Source organism: Cyprinodon variegatus, unplaced genomic scaffold (genome assembly GCF_000732505.1).
Source record: "Cyprinodon variegatus isolate N-32 unplaced genomic scaffold, C_variegatus-1.0 Scaffold4, whole genome shotgun sequence".
NCBI classification, from domain to species: Eukaryota; Metazoa; Chordata; class Actinopteri; order Cyprinodontiformes; family Cyprinodontidae; genus Cyprinodon; species Cyprinodon variegatus.
This window is the reverse complement of record NW_015150457.1, coordinates 189,659-214,917: the sequence shown is the minus strand read 5'-3', so window position 1 is coordinate 214,917 and position 25,259 is coordinate 189,659. Positions and strand designations below refer to the sequence as shown.

Here is a 25,259-nt window from a genome sequence, read left to right as displayed (position 1 = left end):
TTAACATTTTCTCACAAGAATTTGCAAAATATCACAAGAGTTTGTAACAGAACGATTCAATTTCACGAGATTTTGAAAGTAAAATAGATCGATACCGCGTTTTTAAAAATCAATTTGATATCAGCATATGAAAATATATTTGAGTATATTATTTTTCAAAGTGTCAAAAATGGATAACAAAACTGCTATTTTCAATGACTACTTATTTTTGTCCAGCTTTAACATCGGTATCAATATCGGTTATCGGCTACATGAGTTTAAAAATATCGGCATATCGGATATCGGCCAAAATCCCAATATCGTGCATCCCTACTTTTTATAATTTTTCCTGATTTTGTGGTCAGCTTAACGTCTCCCTATTACGTGGCTTTGTTTGGTTTTTGGATTTGCTTTTTTCATTTCTATGATAAAGTTTTTTTTTCATGTTTAAAGGTATAGTGGAGGATGTTCTGTTTCTGGGTGGATCATCAAAATAAGTGGTCCTCTACTGTCAATCATTCCGGTGAAATGTTTACGTAAGGCTGTCCTACGTGCTCTTCCCCATTTTCACTTACCGGTGACGAGTCTGACATAGTGGACAAATTGCAAATCTTGTTTTGGAAGCTTGTATGAGCGATGCAAACAGCAATTTTTAAATACAGTGCACAAAGTGAAATTGGCTCGTGCATGCTCTTGCACGCGTTTAATAGGGGTTCCCTCTCGGGAGTGGGTACAGGGTTGTGCATGTGCATTTTTTTTTTAAAGTGGAGAGGGCGAGTCTTATGAAAAATTAGCGAAAATCCTCCGCTATACCTTTAAGTTTGATTTTATGTCAAAAGCTTGATTGCTTGACAAAATTAGTGAGGATGTGGTTCAGCTTGAGATATTTAAAGACATTTGATATAATCTACTGTCTTTATCAAAAGCATTTTATCTGTTGGAAGCACTTTAAAGCTTCCTGGTGGAAGAAATACGCAAATAAATCTATCACATGAAGCCCCCTGGTTTAAAAAGAGAAGCTCACTTTATTTCACACACAAAATATATATATCTACACATTACCTTGTCATTCATTTATATTTCCTCCAAGTTAGTTTTATGACTGACTCCATCTAGACTGTTAAAAAAATTCCTTTCAGGTAACATATAAGATAATTGAGAACATTTTGAGAATGCAAAAGGATGAAAAAAAGAGAGAAAAAAAAGCATAAAAAGGCAGCCCTATTTCATTTGCTAAAAAAAGCAATTTTATTTAGTTTCAAAGTTTTCTCTGTGTATCTTCAATGTAGAAAGTAGTCACATTTTTAATTCATAATGGACATATCAAAATGTCATATTGTAGTTATGTGTGTTCAGTATAAACTGACGTTAAGGTGTATGAAGAGATCTGCAGGCCAGACTTCCCTTTTAGATCAACAAACTGACTGTAAAGCAGTTTTTCCACACAAAAAAAACAAGTTTATCTTGATTTGTTGCACTATTTTGTTGTAAATCTGGAATATTGAAGGTGAAATCCAAAACAAAACTCACCTGTTGCCCCTGGTGACATCACAAAACGCATTTGATCAGAGATTTTTTTTGGGGGGGGTGTGGTTCTTAGAGAAGTTATGTATTATTTCCACAGCTGGATTATAGTAAATAATCCAGCTGTGGAAATAAATACTTTATTAACCAGCTATGTTATATAAATTGTAATTTAGTTTGTGCTGCATTTACACTCACTGCAAATAGTCATTTTAAGTCAATAACATTTAATCATGCTACTGAAAGTGGGGCCCTAATAACCCTGGCCTTCGCTGCTAGATTAAAACCAGATACCAACATCTATCAGTAATAAATAAAAGCTTGCTGTTTGCAATAAGACCCCTAAATAACTTTTAATGGCTTTTCAAAATGACCTGTTCTCTGGGAAGAGGCTTTGCAGCATTCGATGCAGGACCTGCAGGTTCTGTAACAGCTTTTCCCCCCACTGCCATCAGACTGTTGAACTGTTAAAACTCTAATCAAGTCACAAATGGACACTGCATCACACTTGTAAACAACCTATTTGCACTACATGGCGAAGCTTTCAAATCACTTTAAACAGAACTCAACTCAAATCTCTCTTACTTCATTTTGCTTCATATTCTTTGGATCACTGCTGCACTTTATGAAGGGAAATATTAATTTCAATGCTGTAAGCTGCTCATTCACTGTTGAAAATTTCAATGTATGCATGCAAATACAGCTTGTGTAAGTTTAAGAAGAGAAGCCTCCTTCAGGAGCTTTATTCCTCTCTCTGTCTCTTTCACTGTATTGTTACTGGTGCAAATACAACCTCCTACAGCCTCCCAGGTAAACAGTTGTATTTGTTCAACAGAGCCAGGAGACTTTGGGCGTTTTCACATCTATCCACTGAGTTAGAGCCAGAGGAAGAGAATCATGATCGACCTTAGCCACCTGACGGAGGAGGAGCAGGAGATGATCATGACGGTTTTGAAGAGAGACGCTGAGCTGAAGCGGGCTGAGGAGGACAGAATCAGGTGCATAAATCTAAGGTTGAAAAATCTTTAAGCAATCTGCTTTCCTGCAAGACTTTTCCCCCTCTTGATTATTTGACATGGGCTCCAATGTTCTAGACCCAAATTAAAGTTAATCTCCTGAATTTGAGTTAATGTCTTTTTATAAGTGCTTGCCTAATCCCTCCAACACCAGACCTTATGAAGGGGAGTCTTTGCTTAATACGATAACACAATAACAGCTGTCTGGGATTGGACGTTGCCTCCGCTGCTGAGAAACCGAAATGTGATCACAGCAATTAGATTAGTTAGGTTACAGGACAAACAAAGAGGAACCAAGACTCCATGTGATAGCTTTAAGATTAAATAATCTTATTTGTTTTAAATTGCAAATATTTCAGCTTTTGTCTACTTGATCTCCTTTGGGATCAGCAGGAGAATTTAAAGGATCAATCTCCAAGAAGCAAATCCAAATCAGCGGCAGATGTGCACAATAAAACAAATAAATACATCAGATTTTTAAAAAGTTTGACCTTATTTAAAAATGAGATTGGAGGTAAAACAAAGAGCATTTCATTTGGAGTTTACTTGAATGCTTGCTGTGCCCTGTCCAGTCTACTGTTAAAGGATTAGACCAACGGCCTGTAATAATTTGCTACCCCTTTCTCACATGACGGCTGTGATTCCCCAACCAGTGTAAAGATGAGCTGGAATGGTGTTTTTTTTTTATTCTTTTTTTACGAGGAAGGAATTTGTTTTGATCCCGCATTGATTTCATTTTAACTCGACTGAGATGTTTTCCAATTTACTCTCTGGAGTTCGTTAATGTGAAGATGTTATATAACCTTGCAAATGGAGATTGTTACGGAAACAGTAGATTCAGAAGAAAATATCACAGAGAACAAAACCAGGATTAAAAAAAAATAAATCTTATTTTATCTTTACATCCACAGAGCAAATGATTTACCACTTCCTTTTTTTGTCATCATCAAACAATCGGTTAATATCAAATGAAGATAACCTGAATACATATGAAATGGAGTAAACAAATGATGATTCTGTCGACCTGTAGAGTTAAAGCAATAATTTAAATAGAACCTGTCTGAAAACATGAAGTTTAAAGATTTCATAAAGCAGCACATCAGGAACTAGTCAGAAAAAGGATTGTCAGCAAATACAGGCTTGACCTTAATTAGTTTCAACTTTTCTTTCTGAATAACAATAAAAAAAATCCCATAAAAACCTTTTTGGAAGACATTTTAGTTTTAGCTTTTTATTAGCTTCATATTGAAACCTACAGCATAATATATTTTCTAGGTTAACTTTATGAGACAAATAAGCTAATACTTTTGACGGTAAATATATAGTATACCCTGTAGAAATAATAACTTTAAATTATAGTAAAATAACACACTTTTCAGTCAGTTTTAAATGACAAGTAACCAGGAGTTTCATAAGGTTTTCAGGAAGATTTTTGAACTGCTAAGCTACGCTAGTGTTGTTAGCCTGTTTAGTTATATTGTCATATAACTTGTTGATAGTTGAATTTGTAACACATTTCAGTGCTTTTCCATTTTCTGGTGTTTCAGTTGCTCTTCAAACTAGCAGTTTAATGAAGCATGTGGCTGAGTTAGTGTTGGATTAATTACAATTTGTAAGGTACATTTAATACTTATATAATAAGTAATTCTAAATAATTTTAAAATAATCATTGTATGGTAGTTTTGTGCAGTTTTCTTTAATATACCAATTTTTATGATCTTAAAATTGTTTATTTCTTTTATTTAAATATTAAACAGCATCAGTATAAAGCATTTCGTCCTTCAGTTTTTTTTTTTTTTTGCTTATTACTGTAGCAAACGGAAAAAAAAGATTGGTGTCTTCCATATCTTCACTTTTAATAAGTTTCTTTAAACTTTGTCAGTGGAGGCCAAAGCTAGCACTATTGAATTAAAACTAAAAAAAAAAGGTTCCTCGGCTTAATGTTTTTTTTTTTCTGACAGAAAACTGGAGCAAGTTCTGGAAAGCGAATCTCAGTCAGATGTGAAGCTGAAGTACCTGTCGGGGGAATGGTTCTATGAGGCCAAGTCTCAAAGACACAGTGATAAAATCCATGGATCAGAGATCATCCTCGCCTCCATGAAGCAAGGAAGAGCAACTAGTTTAGGTTGGCCTTTCTGTTTGCCGTTGACAAAGATTTCACTGATGATTTTTAATCCTAGAGAAACGCCTTTAGCTCATAATTGTGTGCGAACTACATCGTTTTAAATGGTAAACTCTGTTTCTCTGCAGACGGATCTCTTCGAGTTGATAAAACCAAGACACCCATCAGCCATGGCTCAGATACAGCACCTCCACCGAAACCTGCGAGATGCTTTGAATCCTTACAGCAGGAGATAAAGTACACCATCAGTTTGATCCATTTCTTCTAGAAATGTTCCCCTTTCCTTATATCAGCAGCTTTGATGATGACGTTTCAGAATCCTAAAATTTCTCTGTGATTCAGAAACACTCTCTTGCATCTTAAAGACGTTATTTCACTCTGCCTTTAAAGAGTCGGTATCCTGTCAGTGTGCAGACATGCAGTCTTGTGACTCAGCTTATGTAAACATAGGTGGTGCTGCTTGGGAACAGTCTGCTTTATAACCTACTAACAGTGCACTCCAAAATGATACTTAGAAATGGATTAAACTTTTCACATAAACTAAGTTCTTCAAAATGGGCTTGCTATTAAACTTTTTGAAAATATTAATAACAAAAAAAATGCATATTTTCTCATATTTTGTCTGAGCCCAACTGAGACTCTTATTAGACGTCTGTGAAACAAAGTTCATATTTGATTTGGCTGGGCTTCTAAACTTTTGTTTAAGGCTGTAAATTCTCTAAGTCCTTGTCAGGTATTTGCATTCTGACAAAGGCTACAGCCACTGTGTACTTTTATAATTTATTACGGCATCACATGAGTTTTAAATTCAGTCATATTAATTAAATTCTACTCCTTTCCTGCCATCTTATCGTACCGGGGTTACTTTATCTCTCTCTTGTTTGGAGTAACTGCACTTCATATAATATTTTATTGGATTAGAAAAACAGTTATCTGATATACAATACCTTGCATAGTTTTCATACAACTACAACTTTTTCATGTTTTGTCATCTGAAAGCCATTAACTTCAATCTATCACACATTTTTTTGATGGACAAAAATGGAATATAATTATGAAGTGGGAGGAAGATTAGGAAGGAAGATTTTTTTTCCCATGAATTTTTATAAGGCTTTGAGCTTCAGTTCAAAAGGCACTGGTACAGTCAGGAAAAGTAAGTGAGTTAGTAAGTAAGTATCTGAACACCCTGATGTTTTGCAAGTTTAACCACTTAAGAATCATGGAGGGGTTTGAGGTTGTTTTTGCAGGTGCATGTCCACTGTGAGAGACACAATCAAAGACAAAAAAATCCAGAAATCACAATATATGCTTTTTTAACTATTTATTTGTATGATACAGCTGCAAATAAGTATTTGAACATGCTTTGGGGTGTTTTACAGCACATGGGACAGGGAGACTACACTGCATTGAAGATGGGTCCAGGCTGGGTCTTCCAACATGAAGACCCAGCCTCTAATGACCCAAAACACACAGCCAGGAAAACCAAGGAGTGGCTCTGGAAGAAGCATATCAAGGTTCTGGCCTGGCCTAGCCAGTCTCCAGACCTAAACCCAATAGAGAATTTTTCGAGGGAACTTAAACTACTGACTGATCTGGAGAAGATCTGTGTGGAGCAGTGGGCCAAAATCCCTCCTGCAGTGTGTGCAAACCTGGTGAAAAACTGCAGGAAGCATTTTACCTCTGAAACTGCAAGCAAAGGCTACTGTACTAAATATTAACAAAGATTTTCTCAGTTGTTCAAATGCTTATTTGCAGCTCTAAATACTAATACAAAAATAATACATTCATACAATCCTACAAATATAAAATCATATATTGTGATTTCTGGATTTTTTTTTTTTTAGATTATGTCTCTCGCAGTTGACATGCACCAATGGCTGACAATTTCAGACCCTTCCATGATTCCTAAATGGGAGAACCTGCAAAAATATTTGGGTGTTTTCTTCGCTGTAACTCCTTAGGAACTGCAGAGAACCATAGCTCTATACTAGTGATGGACTGAAATTCATTCAAAAAACAAAAGTACTATGAGCCCTCTAATGCCTCATTGAGAAATATGGTGGTAGCAGTATTATGCTGTGGGGTTTTTTTGTTTTTCCTATCTGCAAGGACAGACAATCTGCTCACAGATGATGGGAAAATAGATAGAGCTAAATATTGGTCCATCCTGGAAAGAAACCTGTTGGAGGCTTGAAAATGTTTATCTACCGGCAGAACAGAAACCTTAAACATACAGCCAGAGCTGCAATCAGGTTGCTTACAACAAAGCCAATTTGAATGTTAGGGTGGCCCAACAATAGGTAAAGTTTCAGTCTTTTTATATGTAATCCTGGTAGTGACATAATCAAAAATATCTTCACCTGAAGCTGCAGTGAAAAAGTTTAATTTGTAAAAATATTTTGGAAACTATATTTTTTCTGCTTTATATTTCTTGTGTTGGTCTCTCCCATGGAATCCCAGCAGTTAAGTTTGTGTATAGGGAGGGAGCTTTTAGAGACCTGACAGCCTTAGATGACATTCAAAACTGCTTAGAGGCGTCTTAATGATGAAAAATTGGGCGGCTCCTCTATTTGTGCTGCTATTTCCTATGCTGTAAAACCAACTTACATTAGAAGTGTTATTATATCTTAACTTGACTTGCATTCTGAGATGCCTTTAGATTTCAAAGCATCAGAGGTGTCAAGTAACAAAGTACTAATACTTTGTTACTGTACTTAAGTACAATTTTTAGGTATCTATACTTTACTCCATTACTTATTTTTCTTCCTACTTCTGACTTCTACTCTTTACATTTTCACACAAGTATCTCTACTTTCTATTCCTTACATTTTTTAAACAAACGTTACTCTTTACTCTTGGCTTCGGTTTAATGTTTCTAAATATTTATTTCCCGTCATGTGCTCAATCCAATGCAGATAATTGGCTCCATCCACATCTAGTGAAAACTAGTGTGATGGGATGAGTCATAGAATGCAAACACTCATTGGTTAGCTAAAGGAAATCATCAGAAACAAAACAAACATGAATTGTCTATGCCATGCTACAATGTCGGATTCAGAAAAAGAATTTTTAGAAATAGTCAAAAAATTGAGCTTTCAATTCATCTAGTGGCATCTGGCTGTTTTTTTTTAAAGATTACTTTATACTTTTAAACTTTAATTAGTTTTTGGAGCACATACTTTTACATTTTTACTTGAGTAAAGAGGTCAAGTTGATACTTCAACTTTTACCAGAGTGTTTTTAAACTTCAGTATCTATACTTCTACTTAAGTAACAAATGTGTGTACTTTTGACACCACCGCAAAGCATCAACCTGAGTTATATCAATGAGTGAGAAATCACGGATCAGAAACAGAGTGTAGGATTGTCCACTCCATTCTGTGTGATAGATTTGTAAGACCACTTAAATTTAAGGCCAGCTTAAGCATTATTACATTTCAAAACCTGTTGAATAAACCAAGCCAATCTCTTAATAAAAGTGTTATAAAAAGTTTTAGAAAAATCTGCAAGTCTAAAGTTTTTAAAAGATGGAGTCTTAAAATGGTATTATGTAGTTATTGCATATAATATTTTACATGTTTTACTATAAAATCAGCCTTTCATCTAAGAATGTCCCCTTTTAATAAATTATTGATCTTCTTGTAGGGACGCAGAAAAGGAAAATCAATATTCAGCAGTTCGTTCTCCCAGAATGGTAGGTAGTTGTGCTACAAATGTAAAGCCATATTTCTGTTTTACCTTTCTCTCCCTGTGGCACAGCTATTGTAATCTAACAATTCATCCTTTTCCTTCCAGCTCAGGCACAACCCCTTTAATCGTGCCTCTCTAACTGTTGTTGAACCTCCTGAAAATAATCATGATATCACCAGCGCTCTGGAACAACACACACCGGAATCAGGTCTGAGCTCATGTTTATAGCAGCATATTTGTAATGGAAGTCACAGCCAAATGTTAACTGCATGTTTCCATCCAGAGGCGATCACTTCTCAGAAGAATCAACCGGCGGGGGGGTCCAGTCAGACGTCAGCGGGCTCCATCACATCAGAAAGCTCCTCCACAGGTTTCAGGCCCATACCAAAGAAGAGGACATTCCTGTCTAGACGCAGCAGCAGTCAGTTACAAAGTAGCAACCAGCAGGGTTTAAACGCTCAGGTAAGGCCTGCTGGGATTGTTCCTGCTCCAAGATGGAGGCGCCAGCAGGGATCCAGCAACTCTAACCAGTCCGACCTGAAGATTACAGATGAAAAACCTCAGGAAAGTGTTTATATTCAGGAGATAGATCCTACTCAGACCTCCACAGCAGCAGATAGAAATCAGGAGTCACTGTGTGCTGCATCTCAGGTTCATCCTTTCTCAAGTCTGGAGAGAGACCAGAGAGTTGCTTCTAATACAAGAGATCGGTCAGTAAAAATTTGTCATAAATATATTTAATAAGATCAGTCTACATTTAAAGGTAAAACTCTATGTCCTATTCCAGAACCGCTGCAAACACCAGGACTGATGTGACCTCTGACAGCAAAATGACACAGTGGGCTGGAACACAAGACGACCAAAGGAGCCATCCAGTCGTAAACATTTCACATTTGTCAAGCAGTAACATTCAGGACAGAGACACCAGCAGCAGCCTGGGAACAGGAGGACAACAGGAGGAGATGAGTTTACCTGCAAACACAGGTGAGTTCACTGTTAGTTATGAGATCATTGTTTTTGTGATTCTATCTCCTTTAACAAATGATTCAGTTTTCTGTGACTCAAGATATTTATCATATGTTTGATATTTAATGTTTTTGTGACATTTAGTTTACCGTTTAATAGTTTATACTGCCAATTTCTGACCTTGGTCTGCATTTTTAAATTTCAGTAAATATAATCTAAAATTTAAAGCTGTCCTGACTTCTATATTGTTTAAGCCAGTGGTTTTCAAAGTCAGTCCGCATGGCCCACTGTCCTGCATGTTTGAGGTATTTCCCAACCTCCACACACCTGACTTAAATAAATGGATGATTGATAGGACTCTGAAGTCCTTGCTGTGGAGATAATAAAATAATTTGATGGAGGTGTGTTGGAGCAGAGAAGCTTCTAAATCTGCAGGAAAGAGGTCCAACTATCAAAATAAATAAAAAAACCCACTGGTTTAAGCATCTACTTGTTTACAGATGCAGTTTGTTTTTGATTTTTTTTTTTATAAAAGAAAAAACTATCAAAAAATGAATAAATGATGATTTCATTTATTTTGGCATAAAAGCGATCTAAAGCAAACAGTTATCACCACCCTTTGCACAGTAATGAATTCTTTTTTGTTTTTTTAAAAGCTGAATTCAGACGTCTTTGATGCACCTAGGTCCGATTACTGCTTTATCAGTAAAATCACAAAATCACCTAAATAGAACTGGCTTGAAGGTAAAAGATCTGAAGAATCCACAAATTAAAATACCATAAAACAGAGATTAACTCTTCCACGAACGCTAATAACATAAACTACTTATTCAGGGCGTTACAAAAGATAGGTATATGATAAACATATAATAGCCAAAGAATTGGGACATCTAGAACTTTGTAGCAGCTGTTGTTGTTTAAAGGGCTTTATGACAAAATTGAGTTGAGTTAACTTAACCAGTCAAAGGCAGCTCTAAGCAAATGGGTTTTTAACTTTGAATTAAAATAACTCAGGCATTCAGCACGTTTACAGTCTTCTGTCAGTTTGCTCCTGACAAGTGGTGCCTAGGAACTAAATGCTCCATGTTTGGTTCTAGTTCTGGGTGTAGAGTAGACTGGAAATAGAAGACCTGAGTGGTCTAGGTGAAAATAAATCTGTTATGTATTGAGGTGCAAATCCATTCAGTGATTTATAGACCAGTGATTCCCAACCAGGGGTACTCGTACCTCTAGGGGTCTGCAAGTGCATTGCAAGGGTTTCATAGAAATATTTTATTTCTTAGGTAAGAAACTAAAATAGGGCTGGGATCTGTTTTTCTTTCTGAGGACTAAATTGAAAAATGAAACAAGCTTTTATTAACCAAAAAGTGAGTTTTTCTTTGTTTTTGTTTGAGTTCACCTTCAGATTTGACATACATCCAGACCAAGCTGCGGAACAGACTGGATATAGAGAACAACCTCGTATCAACTGTTTTTCACACTGAGCTTTTGAAGCTCATCAAAGCAGCTCAGGTGTCTTGATGAAAACTAATTAAGTCAATCTGACTATAATTTTTGTTCCCAATTCAAGCATTCATTTTTCTGCCATGCTTATCCCAAGCGGGGTCGTGAGGGGTGCTGGTGCCTATCTCCAGCTGTCTATGGGTGAGAGGCGAAGTACACCCTGGACAGGTTGCCAGTCCATCTCAGGGCAATTCATCAAGTTTAATTGGGATTATAAGGGAGTTACTCAGAGGAGCTCTAGATTTATAGATACAGGTTTATAAAGTTAATTTATTTTTGCATTTATTTTGATTCCTTACTAACTTCCTGGGAACATATTAATTTTGTTTTTTTATTTGTGGTGGAAAGAATTAAATGCCTAAGAATTAAATGCTCAAATTAAAGGATTTATAAAATAGTTTTTATTTTATAACCAGTTATTGTACATTCCACTTTGGGAAAATCATTAATACTTTTGACTGAAAATGTACTCATGGTAAGACAAAATTTACAAAGGGGTACAAATGTCAAAAAAGGTTGGGAAACACTGGATTAACAGAAGGAATTTATACTCTATTCTCTTAGCCAGTGGAAGTACCTAAGAACCAGGCTGATGTGTTCTACTGTCTTAGTTCTAGTGAGAACACAGGCAGCAGCGTTTTGGATCCATCACAAAATCTGCCCATGTCTATCGCTTTTTCATTCCCCAGATAAACACAATAACATTTTTGCAATGTGATATTTTCCAACTGAATGAACATGATCAAACTTAAGCAAATAAAAATTGTGAATACATTTTAAGGTGTAACACATCAAGAGACATAAGTGTCTCAAAAGTTACCTATTTTCTTTCAGCATGAATGACTCATTTATGACAGCATAATACATGTCCGGTGAGATACATTGATTTAAATCATAGTATCTATTTCTCCATGCATTTCCTACAGAATATTTAAAGATAAAAGCTGAAACTACTGAAGGCCTGAAATTCCAGCAGGTGTCAAAAATTATAATTAATAATTTTTTGGTATGCAAACAAATTGCACTCAAAATAGCAGTCATTATTCTGTTACCTAATGAATTTATGGATAGACTATTGGTTGGGTTTATTATGAGACAGACAAGTCTTTAGTGCATTTCGGCTTTTTGAGCTTTAATTGCATTTGGAGGAAAATTGATACCATGTGCTATGAGTGAGAGATAAAAAGGACTATCCGGGTGATTTAGGCTTTGGCGATGGGAACATGAGAGAAAGATACTTAAATATTTTAGAGCAACATATTGTGCCATCTGGGCAGATTTTACATGCATTTTTTAGTGAGACAATGAAAAGCCCCTTTCAATATACATAGCCAAGAAATGGCTACAGAAGAAAGTGACTTGATGCATCAGTTCCTGACATGATTCATGTTAAAACCATGAACCAGTATTGTTTCCCACCCTCTTTTTTTGAAAGAAAATAAAAATATGTGAAAGCCATAGGCACACTGCATAGTGTTGAATGATTTAAAGGCCTAAGGATAAAAGAAGAAATATAGAAATGAAATATAGAAATGTCTTTGATTATTTGTGCTTTTTGCTTTTTCCTTTGTCAGATCCAGTCCCTCCTTTGTTGTACAATCTCCACTTCATTGACACATCCAGCCAGCAAGCTCAGAAGTCTAATCAGATAAACAATTTCAAATTGTCCGCCCAGACAGCGAGCCCCACTGGTGAAGAGGAAGACTCCATCGCAAAGGTCCTTGACTGGTTCAACCGCAGCACTGACAGCAACGACTGGCTGAACTCCAAAGACACTCAAAAGTCCACCAAGAGATTTGATAAAAAAATATCTGTGAAAAAATCAGGAGAGGAAGAGTTGTTTCAAAAAGGTGAACGAGAGGGGGATAGCTCTGAAATGAAACGGAACCCATTGCATATAAACACCACTGAAGACAACAGAAAAGGAAGCAATGATATGTTTGATAATCAAGATCTTGATTATCACAACATTAGAGATGTTTGTGATGAAAGCCAAACAATGAACATTTCTCATTTAAAATCCTTTTGGGAAAAAAGCAACTCAGGCCCTAAGGTACTTATCAGCCAAACTGTGACACCTTGTGAAAAAGCAGAAGTAAACCCTGCAGAGGTTTTTGCAAATAAAGAGTCTAATATACACTTTGTTCCGGGAAAGTACAGTGAACGTGAGATGTATAATAAGTGCACCCTAAATCCAAGTGAAGAAAGAGATCAACAGCCAGTGAACAGCCACAAAATACTAACGGCAGACCATGTTACCTCGGAGCCACAAGAAAAATACAAAAACAACTCATCTCATTCAAAGTTATCATCCAGTCTTCAAACTGCCAATAGAAGAGCTTTGGATGGGGAAGCTTTATGTATAACTAGAATAAACGCAACAGAGAGGGCAGTTATAGATCCAGAGTTTCAGAATGAACCTGTGCTCAAATCAAAGCTACAAGCCGACAGAATTTCAGGATCTAAAGAAACTTTACTTCAAGACCCTTTTTCAAAGACCGCCCCTACCTCTCAGCTGAATGCAGAACCCCCAGTAAGGATTGGCTTTGATGCAGAAAAGCTGGGTTTGTCCAGAAATGGTTTATTCATGGATGAGAGTGAAGAGAACCTCACAACAAAAGCCAAACTTTACCAAGATTTGGATGATGATGTGAAGAGCAGAGATATTGAGGATAGAAATTTGCACTCAGGCTTGTCCCCCAAAAGAAAAGAAGATGCAGCTAACAAGGACAGAACCAGCAGTTCATATTCAAATAGGCAGCCGTCACAACACCAAGAAAGCACAGCAGAGAGAATAAAGCAGCTGAAATCCTTCTGGGAGCAAGAGCTTAATAAGCCAATATTTTACACTGGTAAACCTAAAACTCCCGGAGAGGGAAAAGTCTCTCGCAGAGGAAATCAGGGAAAACTGACTAAAAGATTCACAAAGTCAGAGTTTGATTTGAGATCAATTGGAAACGATTCAGGAAGCGACGAAGATGGCAGTAACAAGAACGACCTACCTTTGAATCAGAGGTTAGATAAGATGAATCCAAGTCTTGGAACCAGTCGCGCCCAGTTTAACTTTTTACGGGATTTCTGGGATGAGGCTACCTCTGACTCCAGGGTGTCGTTAACCTTTGATAAACCCAAAAGCCCCAAAAAGAAAGAGCCCCTCCGTGCTCAGCTTTCATCCCAGGAGTTAAAGTTCTCAGATCCAGAGATTTGTCGCATAAATCCTACTCATGAGAAAACAAGAGGAGCCATCATGATGTCGTCTCCTTCTCCTCAGAGCCGGTCAAAGTCTTCACACGATAAACAGACAGGATCTGGTTCAAAGTTACAGAGTGACAACAAAAGTAACTTGCCTCTTTACCAGTCGACTGAGTCAGGGCAGCTGAAACAGACTAAAAGGAGCACAAAGGACTTCAGTAGAGAAGAGAAGTCCACAAAGCTACAAAGCAGTGCATCTAAAGAGATTCGATCTCCAAAAATCAGAAAAGATAGCTTCAGCATTTCCAGCAGTCGTGGAAGTTCTCTGCGCCGGGCAACAAGCATGTTTGCACTGAGTGTAGAGGAAGAAAAAGATCCAAACAAACTTAGAATAGACATAAGCCCCTTGCGGTCTCAGAGCAGAAAGCACAAGCAGCTGGAACCAGAGTTTGTGATTCCTCGAGCGCGGGCGTTTGTTCCAACAGACTACCGACACTATCTGGGAATGACTGACAAGACCAGCGTTCACACCACGCTCGCACCAGCATTAAACAATGAGGGCCCAGACGTCAAGTCTGCGTACGGTCTTGATCTGAGCGGACCAGTAAGAGCCAGCACTCCGATAGCCTCAGAGGAGCGCCATGCCAGGAAGACAAACAAGCCAAGCCAGCGGCCAGTGTGGGCAAACCACAGCAGCTCAGACACGGGCCCAGAGTCTTCGGTCAGCAGCACATCAGAAACGTGGTCAAACGCCAGGAACGGTTCAAATCGTAAGAAGTCATTTTAGATTTTCTCACATGTATTCCAAATGGCATTACCCTTTAGATTAATCTAAGCTTTGCATTACTTGGTTTTTGGGATGTTGGATATAAAGGCTGGGTTTATCCATGCAGGATATTTAGCTGTTTCTTGAAAAGCTTCATGACTGCAAAACAAAGTCCATTCAACCATGATCCCTTTCTAAATATTCAGTCATAACTGAGTAAAGCATTAAGCAAAGTTTCCAAAAAAAAAGTGCAAACTGCTAAAGTGCAAAGTACAATTAATTTAGGAAAGAGGCTAGTAGGTACTGGCTTCTATAAAATACAAGATTTTTTTTAGTTCAAGGATTTCTAACAGTAGGGATTTAGGTTCCTCTGTGGGAGCCGTGTATCTGAAATCCCTGTTTTTTATATGAACAACATGAAAGAACTTTATTTAAATGCCTTTAGTGTTATATTGAAATTCCATATTATATGTAAAAACAGTCAAAACAGTTAAACTGAGGATAAAACTTAAACACTAAAGGTTTACATAGAAAAATAAAATTTTTTACACAACCCTTATGCAAAAACGCTGCAAAAGCAAAATGAGTGACGGTCAAAATATATACCTTTAACTCTGATTTATATAAATTACATCAGTTTTGTATAAATGTGTTGCTGAATTGAAATCATTTGAGCATCAGATAAGAACAGCTGGGGAATGGTTGCAATTTCATGCACTATGAAGAAAAATCTAATGTTGTTTTTTTTTTTTCAAAAATATTATCTGGCGTAACAAGTTCAACAACAAAATTTGTTTGATTTAAGGTCAGTTAAACAACAAGAAAAAAACAAAACCCTTCAACTTGGGTATTGTTATCATAAACTGTTAGGATAAAAAAAAGTAGTTTATCATGTTCATTGAACAAATTTTGATATTTAAAATATTCCCTTTATCTGAGTCTACTGACAAATATTAATCCTAATAACTTCAGTTCTCTGTGTCTGTATCTGTTTTCTTCTGTTACATAAAGGGTACAGTGAAATTTTATTTTTATAAGATGAGCCATTATGCTACAATGTATATGTATTATAAAACACAATTAAATATAATCTTTTATTTGACCGTTAATAATTCATTAAGCATTCTGTTCTTTATTCAGGTTCTTGCTCATCAAGTACCCACATTACTCAGGCACAAAGCACACAAAGTAAATTATTAACCTAAGCATTGTGCTTCCCTTGGGCCCGTTTCTTTCCCCTTTTTTTAAAGACAGAGAAAAAACGAAAATCTAATGCAGTCTGTCCCTATCCAAAGTTTAAAATTTGTCCTACCTGCTTTGCTTTTTTTTTTTAAAGCACAAGCCACTGGTTTGCCATACTGGGTAGCTACACATGCAGGAACTGAGCAGATCATTAGAGAAAAGGAGTCTAAAGCGGAAGAAAAAATTCACTTAAAGGATTTAACCACATCCAACTATAGCTGGGAACTGGTAAAGAAACAAACTGATGTTTTAAAAATTTACACATTTCTTCTTTTTGTCACCTTAGGTTCTCTGCAATTGGCTCTTTATTTTTACATGTTTCATTGTCATTTTCTGAGTGATATTATCCATTTTTCATCTTTCCATGAAAGCAGCTCAGAATACACTGTTTCTGTGGAATGATAACAATTTTATTCTCCCACTAATCTTAGCCTGACTTCTTTGAGTTCAGAGAAAAAAAAAAATTAAGGAACCATATGACCACTTACTGAAACACGTGATGCTGTCTGTGTGCAAATCACATGCATCTTTGGCAGAGAGCAATAAGCTTTCAGAGGCTGAGACTGATTACATTAAATACAGGAGAGATGTAAGCTAATCTGATTGTTGTTTTGCGGGTAAAGATTTTTTAAAGGTCTTCCTTCATGAGGGGAAAAATCATCCTCAGTATCTCTATTTGAGTTTCTGTTTATTCTTGCTCAAAGCTGCTTACATTTACATGTACATGTTTACATTTAGCTATTTTTCCCATCTCAAACATTTCAGAACAGTAGGTTCACTATTGACTAATGCTTCTCCAACCAATAAACATTACATTTATGCACACTTAAAAAATGTAAAAATGTTGAAAATGTAAAGTTTTATTTCATAGACCTTATATATAGAACAGCACATTATATATACAGAAAACTTTAGTCTTGAAAAAAATATTCTCCCTATTCCTTTTAAGTAAGAACAAATCCCCAGAAAGCAATTCAAGTTAGAATGTTTTTTTATGTTAAAGAATGTACTAGTAATATGTGAAAATAAATCTTTAAGAGTAAACAAAGTCATTTTTATGGTGCTATGCAGCGTTTCATACATAAACAGATCCAACAGTATCCTTGACATTATACCTGTGTGGTAACCAGGGTTTGCAGAGTTAAAAACCTTTGTAAACAGAGCATGTTTCTTTGTGGTCAGCTTGTGTTTAGCATGTGGGCCGGGCAGTATCTGGTCCTGGCTGTGCTGGATGCACACAGATGTCACCATTCTCTAATTCAAAAATCGTGAAATGCATTTACACATTGTTTAAAATGTTTAGCTCTCCTTAGCCAAACTCCTAGTACTTCACTTCTGGGTGATAACGTGGGGGATTTTATTTTTATGGAGCAAAATATGCATATTACCTCTAGGCAGATAATCTATATTTTATGAAAAACATAATGCAAATGTTAAATACCAGAGATTTCTGCTGGATTTTAATTAGTTAATGTTAAAGCAGTTTACAAGCTCATTTAAAATCTGAAACATTTTTATATTATTTTGTTACTGTCTTTTTTAGATATATAGATAAAAAAAAGGCTGTTAATTGTTCCTAAATCTAATAATTAAAATTTTATTTGGGTCAAAAACTATTTGGACAGGACCGTTGATAATGCAGCTTTGTGCTATGACATTAATGAAGGATTTTTCCCTTTTTAATTAAAGCACTTTAAATAATTAAGGGGTTTATTGAACTGGCTATATGATAATCTACATATTATTTTGTTTATATTTAAGCATCTGTTTAATTGTTCTTCTATAAATGAGAACAGAGCTGTTGATCGTGATTATAGCCTTATCTTCTGTAATGAAGGGGGGAATGAGGAAGACGAGCAAAATCCAGTGAGAAAGGCACTGCGGCGAGCAGAGGCACGGCCTAAAAATCTTGCTAAAAGCATGGAGGACATCACTGCGTCTGCAGCACCACGTGAGCACGGCATACACTATTGAACTTTTTAATGTTTCAGTAGAAATCATTCTCTGTTCACCGTTATTATTGTTTTTCTGTTCTTGAAAGGGCAAGACAGAAGAACGGATCTAGCCGATGATCAGTGGCGCAGCAGTGAAGGTAAAAGCAGACCAGTCCTTCTTCATCATGGATAATCGGCATACATATTGTAAATATACTAAAGGATTACGACCCCACAGTTTCAGCCATCTCTTCGCCTTCCTCATCATCTTTTTCGGATCCGGACCACTTAAAGAAGATGAGCAAGTCTGTTCCCTCGTTCTTACAGAAGGAGGTAAAACTTTCCCCGCCACCTTTAGTCTAGAAGCACAAACCACATATTGCCTCCAAGTGCACAGAGCTTTCTTTGCATACTGTCTGTGTTTCAGGACCATAGCACTGACTCTGACTCCTTTGAGCGTAGTAGCCCTCTGGACAGACTAACAGCTGGCAGCTCAGGGACTCTTCTGAGCAGCTCCTCTGGCATGACGTCTGTGTCTTCTGTACGTTAACACACAACTGCATGGACAGCTGATGTATTAACATCCTGAGTAATCACTGCTCCTGTAAACCATCCCTTCTATAACTCCTCCATTGTAGAAGCTTGCTTGGTCAGAACTTCCTTTTAAAATGTCTGCTGCTACCACCTGTTTACTAAAACCTAGCAGGAGTATTTTTGAGGTAGGATCAATCTTGAACCTGGGTGTTCAGGTTGTAGCTTCACTGCCTTATAAGCTGAATGTTCATCTTTAGTTTTATCCATCTGGATCACCTTTTCTCACATGTTTGCTGTTTTCTCTTCATGGCTTAAAAAATAATCTTTGCTAGAAATCAGGAATGTTTTGTTTTCTTGTGCTTCAGGGTTTTGTTTCTTTGTGCTACAACATGTACTCCATCTTTTGCTCTGTCCTTTTCCTTCATTAGGCCACAGACATGTTTTAACAAACAGGAAATGGATCAAGTACATTTTTTTTTTTCCAGTGGCAGTTTGACAATTTCCTATCTTTTTAAACCTAAACAACACAATCACGTGATACATGTAACACTTGATGAATAATGCTTTTTTAAAGGCTTTCTTTTGGTTATAGAGAAATTCACTTCAATGTAATTATTATTATATAGCGCCAGTTCACAACATACAGTATGTCATCTCACTTTACAGAGACAGTTCAGTTGATTCCTACAGTCAGATTGGTTCAAAGTTTTTCTATCTAAGCTGATTGCATCAAGTCATTGACTTTGCATTTTGCACTTTGGATTGGCTCCTCCCGATTGAGCATGTAGCGACAGTAGTTTGTTTGCATTGTGTTGTTAACTCCACTGCAATCCCTCACACCCAACATGTATACAGTGACAGTGGAGAGGAAGAAACCTCAAGCAGAACCAGACTTAGTATGAACGGCCATCTGCCGAGGTCGACTGGGCTTTCAAGGAGAGGGAAGCAGACATACAAGAGGAAGATAGAAGCACTGATTTATAAATACTTTCAAAGTTGGAAGATATAGCGGTAAACTAGCTCCACGGCTGGCTCTGTCTAGGAAAGAGACACTTAAGCAGATTAGCTATGAGTTGGTTTTCATGTCAAAAGGGATAAAAGAGAGATCATACAGTTAGTAACAGTAAAAGCTGAGCCCGTAGCTCTAGGAGAGAAACAGGACTACGCACTGAAAAGAACAACCAACTTCATCATCTATAATTTTAGCTGTTGATTGCAGCAGTCCTACATTTTTAGTAGAAACAAAGATGGTAAAAGTGATAAATACAAAGGACAACTGGGCAATCGTCCTGCATGCCAAAACCTGTGTTTACACAACTTCAGTCGTTGATGCGTACACAACCTGATTGATCAAGCTATAATTCTATCTTTGTCGTGTAATGGTTTTGTTTCTGTTATCTCAGCTGAGCGGAAGTGTGATGACCATGTACAGTGGAGATTTTGTGGAGGTTCAGGGAACCATCCAGTTTTCCATCAACTACGTCCAAAGGCTCCGGGAGTTTCACATCTTTGTAGCTGAGTGCCGCGACCTGGCTGCCGTGGACCCAAAGAGGAACCGCTCTGATCCGTCAGTTCAAAACTTCCTCCTTCTAATCATTTTTTTGTTAGAACTGTGTTATAACATGAACAGTACCAACAATTTATAAACAGTAGAATGGATTTAGATATGATGGAACAACAGAGTGCCTAAACTGTTAAAGAAATACTTCATAATTAACTAATACTTGATTGAAATATTCATATTATTTAACTTTAATATATTATTTGGAAATCTGACAATTTGTTGTCATCTCACTAAATTCAACAACACAAGCCTTAATTAAGGAAAACCTTGTTAAAGAGATAAAACTAACTCTAAGAAAGGAAATAATTTAGATAAGATAATGCCAATTTGTAGCCTAGATTTTCTTTATTCTAGTTGAAAAATTGTTTTTTGCATTAAAATGTTTGCAAACTTTAGAAATTAGATTAATAAAAACAATCTTGTCGAAGATTCTTTTGATGTCTCTTTGAAAAAAATGCCCCCAATAAATAAATAAATACATAATAATTTCTGTTTTTTTATTTAAGGTATGTCAAAAGTTACCTGGTTCCTGACAAATCCAATCTTGGAAAGAGGAAAACATCAGTAAAGAAAAAAACACTAAACCCTACATTCAATGAGATTCTCCGGGTAAGAACGTGGATTCAGACCCAGAGGTTTTTCCCACACTAATACTCTGCCAGCTGAAAACAAAATCTTCTGTCCTTACAGTATCGTGTTCGCATGGAGTACCTCCGAACCCAGACGCTCATTCTCTCTGTCTGGCATCACGACACCTTTGGCAAGAACAGCTTCCTGGGTGAGGTGGATGTGGACCTCTCCAAGTGGGACTTTGACCACACCCAGATGAATTACTTAGCGCTGAAGGCTAGGGTAAACACACACAGACAAACACAGTCATACAAAAGCTGCCCTACTTGTTTTCCCATCAAATAACAGAGGTTTACCTTTTTGTCCAGGGTGTATCCATCTCCATCAGTCTTACTTGCTGCTGATATCACGTTTCCTCTTTTTCAGACACTACCTTCTGCTGCACCATTGAATGGGCGAGGAGAGATGAGACTTGCGATACGCTATTTGCCACAAGTCACCCACAGTGAAGGTCTGCTAACAGTCATCCTGTCATGATGGGTTTCAAATATTTTGCCCACATGCAAATACAACTCAGAGGCAGGGGAAACGTTTAACAGTTTATTGAGATAATGACAATCAGAGGGACATAAACCAAGGATTCTAGGATTGGGTAATATCCAGCGGTCAGGTGAACCGGAACCGGAAACTAGTAGATGACTTGTGGTAGCTCCTTGGTTCCTGTTTGTGGGGATGAATCAGATAAGGAGATAACTTTCTGGAGGGCGGACAGGCAGACTTGTAGAGGTCCAGAGGAGCAAACTGTCAGTGAGTTTTCCTGAAGTGGACTGCAAACTGAAGTGGTGGATGTTTTCCTTAGTCTCAGAGAGACGCATAGATTCCTTTCAAGGCTTGAAGGACCAGGTTTATACAGTTGATCAGGAAATAATCCCAATACTGGCAAACACTCTGGCCTCAAGGTGGTGACAGTCCGCTGCTCATATACTCCTCTGGTAATGATCAAACAAGCCGCAGGTGTGGGTGGTAACCAGGAAAAGGCCCTCCAGGCCAACAGGGGAAAAAGGGCACCATCTAGTGTATAGATGGAGACACTAAAAGAAAACACAAAACATCTCCCACAAACAGAAACCCTAACACATAATCTGTTGTTTTTATTTGTTTATTTTTAATTAATCATGTATTTAAAAAAAAGTGTATGAAAGAGTGCCATCATAAAGGCCAGCAGGGAAAAGAGAAGGCATTGTTAAGTCTTTTGTCCATTTTACATAACTTGGAAAGAAACAAACACAGACATTAAGACATTCTATATTTTGTCACTTGTTTAGTTTTGTTTATTGGGTTGGATTATCAGAATTTAAAAAAAAGGAACACTGACAATTAAATTAGTGTATATTTTAACAGAAGTTGGCCTCAGTAGTGTTTGGGAGAATGGAACACAGTCTTAACCCTCTATTCCTTTATTTTCATGCTGGTCACCAGCTTGAGTACACACTGCTGTGGGATAATATCCCATTTTTCTACCATCATGTGTTGCAAATTATTATCTGCAAAGATTCCAAGTACACGTGCAAGAAGTGGATATGTTGCGCGTGATCTACAAAGATCACAGCGAAAGAGTTAAGGGGATCAAAAAGGATCAATTCCACACATTAATATGATAGGATTTGGTGACACTGACTGTTTGAGAGACGCAGGGAAAGAAAGATGAGGTTCTAAGCCATAAACTAATGAAAATAAATATCCAAATTTTAACAACTATAATGCTAAATATTATTGTGGTGCATTTTTCCACATAGATAGTCAGAAATGCCTATAGTAGGACAGTCATTTAACAGTAACAGTAAGTTGGTTCTAAGATGTTTTGACTCAGGCAAAGAGAAAAGTCACATTTTTCAGATTTTTTTGTTCAACAATATTTTAAACCTGGTATTACTTGTTTTGTTTTAGTTCATAATGGAGACTCCCAATAGAGGACATTTTGTTTAGAATGTGAAAAAGGATAATTAGAAATAATTTAACCGTGGATTTATATTGTGTTATATTTTTGCAAGTCATTGACACTCTCCAAGATTTTTTGTGTGTGATCTCAGCTTCGTAAACAGATTTTGCTTTGTTTAAAGGTTCGGCAAAAGAAGTTTCCAGCACTGGAGAGATTCACATTTGGGTAAAAGAATGTAAAAACTTGCCTTTAATCAGAGCCACGATTGATCCTTACGTTAAATGGTATGTAACAGAAAATGTATCTAAAATATGATCAACATTTTACGCCTGATGTCACAATATACTTTTGCTTCTTCTTAATTTCAAGTTTTGTGCTGCCGGACACAAGCAGAAAAAGCCGGCAGAAGACCCGTGTTCTGCGGAGAACTGCAGAGCCGGTCTTTAACCACACCATGGTCTATGATGGCATCAGTGAGGCGGATCTTATGGAGGCTTGTGTGGAGCTCACTGTATGGGACAGAGACCGGCTCGCAAGCAACCTGCTGGGGGGGCTTAGGCTCGGATCAGGAACAGGTAACGATGGAGGAACTTTCTATAGCAGCTGTCAGATTTCACAGTGTGATTCCACAATCACATTAGACTGTAGCATCATCATTTTTTAAGTGTATTTCAAGATGTCATGATCAGTGGATGTTCAGGCTTCAAAAGGCTTTTCAAGGTTTTTCTTATTATCATTGGCTGCTTCACTCTTTACTATTTGCTGTGCAGTTTAGGTATTGGTTAGGGCAGCATACTCCACAGTTTTAACTTATAAATGAGGTAAATTGAAATTAATAGGATTAAATAAGTGTCAGGTTGATAATCCCCAGCAGATGAAATTTGTGTTTTTCTTGAAGTAAAGAAAAATTTGTCAAATTTGTCCTCCTTTTGTTGATTATCTAATCTATGCTAGTTATCTTCCGGCTAAAAGTTTGTTTGTGCTAAAATGCATTTTAAGTATCTTTTTTCATGAATTCAGCTTAAGAAGAAGAATTAAGTTTAGTTCTTATTCTAACATCAGCAAAGTGCCATAAAAAAATCTAACTTTAAATAAGTTAGGTTACATATAAGCACAACCCTACTTCATATCTTAAGCTTAAAATGTTTTTCTATTTAATTAATAGGTAAAATTCTCGGTCAGTTAAACAGAAGGTTCCATGGTGGCACAGTTGGTAACCTTTCAATAAGAAGGTTATGCACTGGTTCTCTCCAGGTACCCCACACTGTAAAAAATTTAAATCTAAATAAGTCATAAAAATAAATAAGTGCATTTGTTCTTGAATTGAGGAGGTAAGTGAGACACTTTGCCAAAGGAACAAGACAATTTATATTTAGAATAAGAAAAAAAGAATTGCATTGTCTTATTTCAAGTGCATTATCTGATTATCTTATTTTAAGAGTAAAAATGCTCATTCCATTGTCAAATCATTTTATTTACCTGCTCAAGTTAAGCATAAATACACTTAGAAGCTGATAGAAAGGATGGATGCATGTAGTTTAAAGGATTAGGTTAAAGTCTAAATAACTAAAGGTAATTCCTTAAGACCAAGGCCAATTATTTGCCAAAGTCTTGATCATTTTTTTTTTTTTTTTTACAAAACATTACCTTTAACTCCTGAAATGGAAAGTATAAATACAATGACAGTATAATAGAAATTAATTTATCAAAACATTTTAATGTAACATATATTGTTTTCCAATAAATGCATTTATTTTAGTGAAAAAATATATTTATTTCAACTAATAATTTACCAATATTTTGCCCATGAATCATCTTTATTTAGAATATAACAAAAAAATATTTTAAAACCACTAAATATATTTTTAGCGTTACTTAATTTACACATCCTGTGAAACAATTCATTCTCATACAACTTAAACGAAATGTAAGACTGTCCTATGCAACCTGCTGGTAACTGCTTTCAGAAGAAGGTCCAAATAGTTTTACAGAGTAAAATATCATGAGTCACTTTCTTATAGAAATGTTTAGTGAGAAATCTGTCATCCTTTTTTAGGTTTTCTCTTTAAAATAGGCTTTTTATTAACTGGCTGTGTTTCAGCAAGCTAAATGAAAATATTTCTTTTTTTTTTTTTACAAATGTAATATTCCATTTTGCTTGATTTTTACTATTAAACTATATAGAAAACAGGCAGAATGATCAGAAATATGATACGTGAATTTCTGTACCTTGGGCTGAGCTCATGATTTGTTTTTGTGTCTTATTTTCCTCTTTTTATTTTGCTCTCCATGAATATATCTGTGCCATCTTAAACTTCTGTCTTGTAACAATTTTTCATCACTCTGTTCATTTTTGCCTTTGATTTTTTTTTATCTTGAACATAGTCATTCTATCTGTTTGATAGTCAATTTGCAACATATTTAGAATACCATCCATCCATCCATCCATCCATCCATCCATCCATCCATCCATCCATCCATCCATCCATCCATCCATCCATCCATCCATCCATCCATCCAGCAATCCTGTCCTTTCGGTCCTTTCGGTCATTACGGTCCTGGTGCATGTTGGTCTTGCTCATATTTATAATACCTTACACATCCATCCATTTTCTGACACGCTTAATCCCAAGTGGGGTCGCGAGGGGTGCTGGTGCCTATCTCCAGCTCTCTACGGGCGAGAGGCGGTGTACACCCTGGACAGGTTGCCAGTACCTT

General features: G+C 36.6%; 1 protein-coding gene across 2 annotated transcripts in view; it reads left to right on the top strand.

Annotated features, from left to right (window-relative positions):
• The window catches only part of LOC107083708 (synaptotagmin-like protein 2), a 29,881-nt gene that overhangs the window by 3,106 nt on the left and 1,516 nt on the right, over positions 1-25,259 (top strand). Inside the window, exons 2-19 of one of the 2 annotated variants that reach the window (XM_015373133.1) lie at positions 2,339-2,501; positions 4,481-4,644; positions 4,770-4,878; positions 8,287-8,335; positions 8,437-8,539; positions 8,615-9,041; positions 9,119-9,315; positions 12,375-14,762; positions 17,838-17,951; positions 18,042-18,092; positions 18,173-18,267; positions 18,362-18,475; positions 19,872-20,035; positions 20,539-20,641; positions 20,723-20,884; positions 21,029-21,113; positions 22,723-22,825; positions 22,911-23,116. In XM_015373133.1, the coding sequence (XP_015228619.1) occupies positions 2,401-2,501; positions 4,481-4,644; positions 4,770-4,878; positions 8,287-8,335; positions 8,437-8,539; positions 8,615-9,041; positions 9,119-9,315; positions 12,375-14,762; positions 17,838-17,951; positions 18,042-18,092; positions 18,173-18,267; positions 18,362-18,475; positions 19,872-20,035; positions 20,539-20,641; positions 20,723-20,884; positions 21,029-21,113; positions 22,723-22,825; positions 22,911-23,116 (4,735 nt within the window). In that variant the 5' untranslated portion in view covers positions 2,339-2,400. The remainder of the gene's footprint in view (positions 1-2,338; positions 2,502-4,480; positions 4,645-4,769; positions 4,879-8,286; positions 8,336-8,436; positions 8,540-8,614; positions 9,042-9,118; positions 9,316-12,374; positions 14,763-17,837; positions 17,952-18,041; positions 18,093-18,172; positions 18,268-18,361; positions 18,476-19,871; positions 20,036-20,538; positions 20,642-20,722; positions 20,885-21,028; positions 21,114-22,722; positions 22,826-22,910; positions 23,117-25,259) is intronic. The other variant, XM_015373141.1, reaches the window with a different exon arrangement.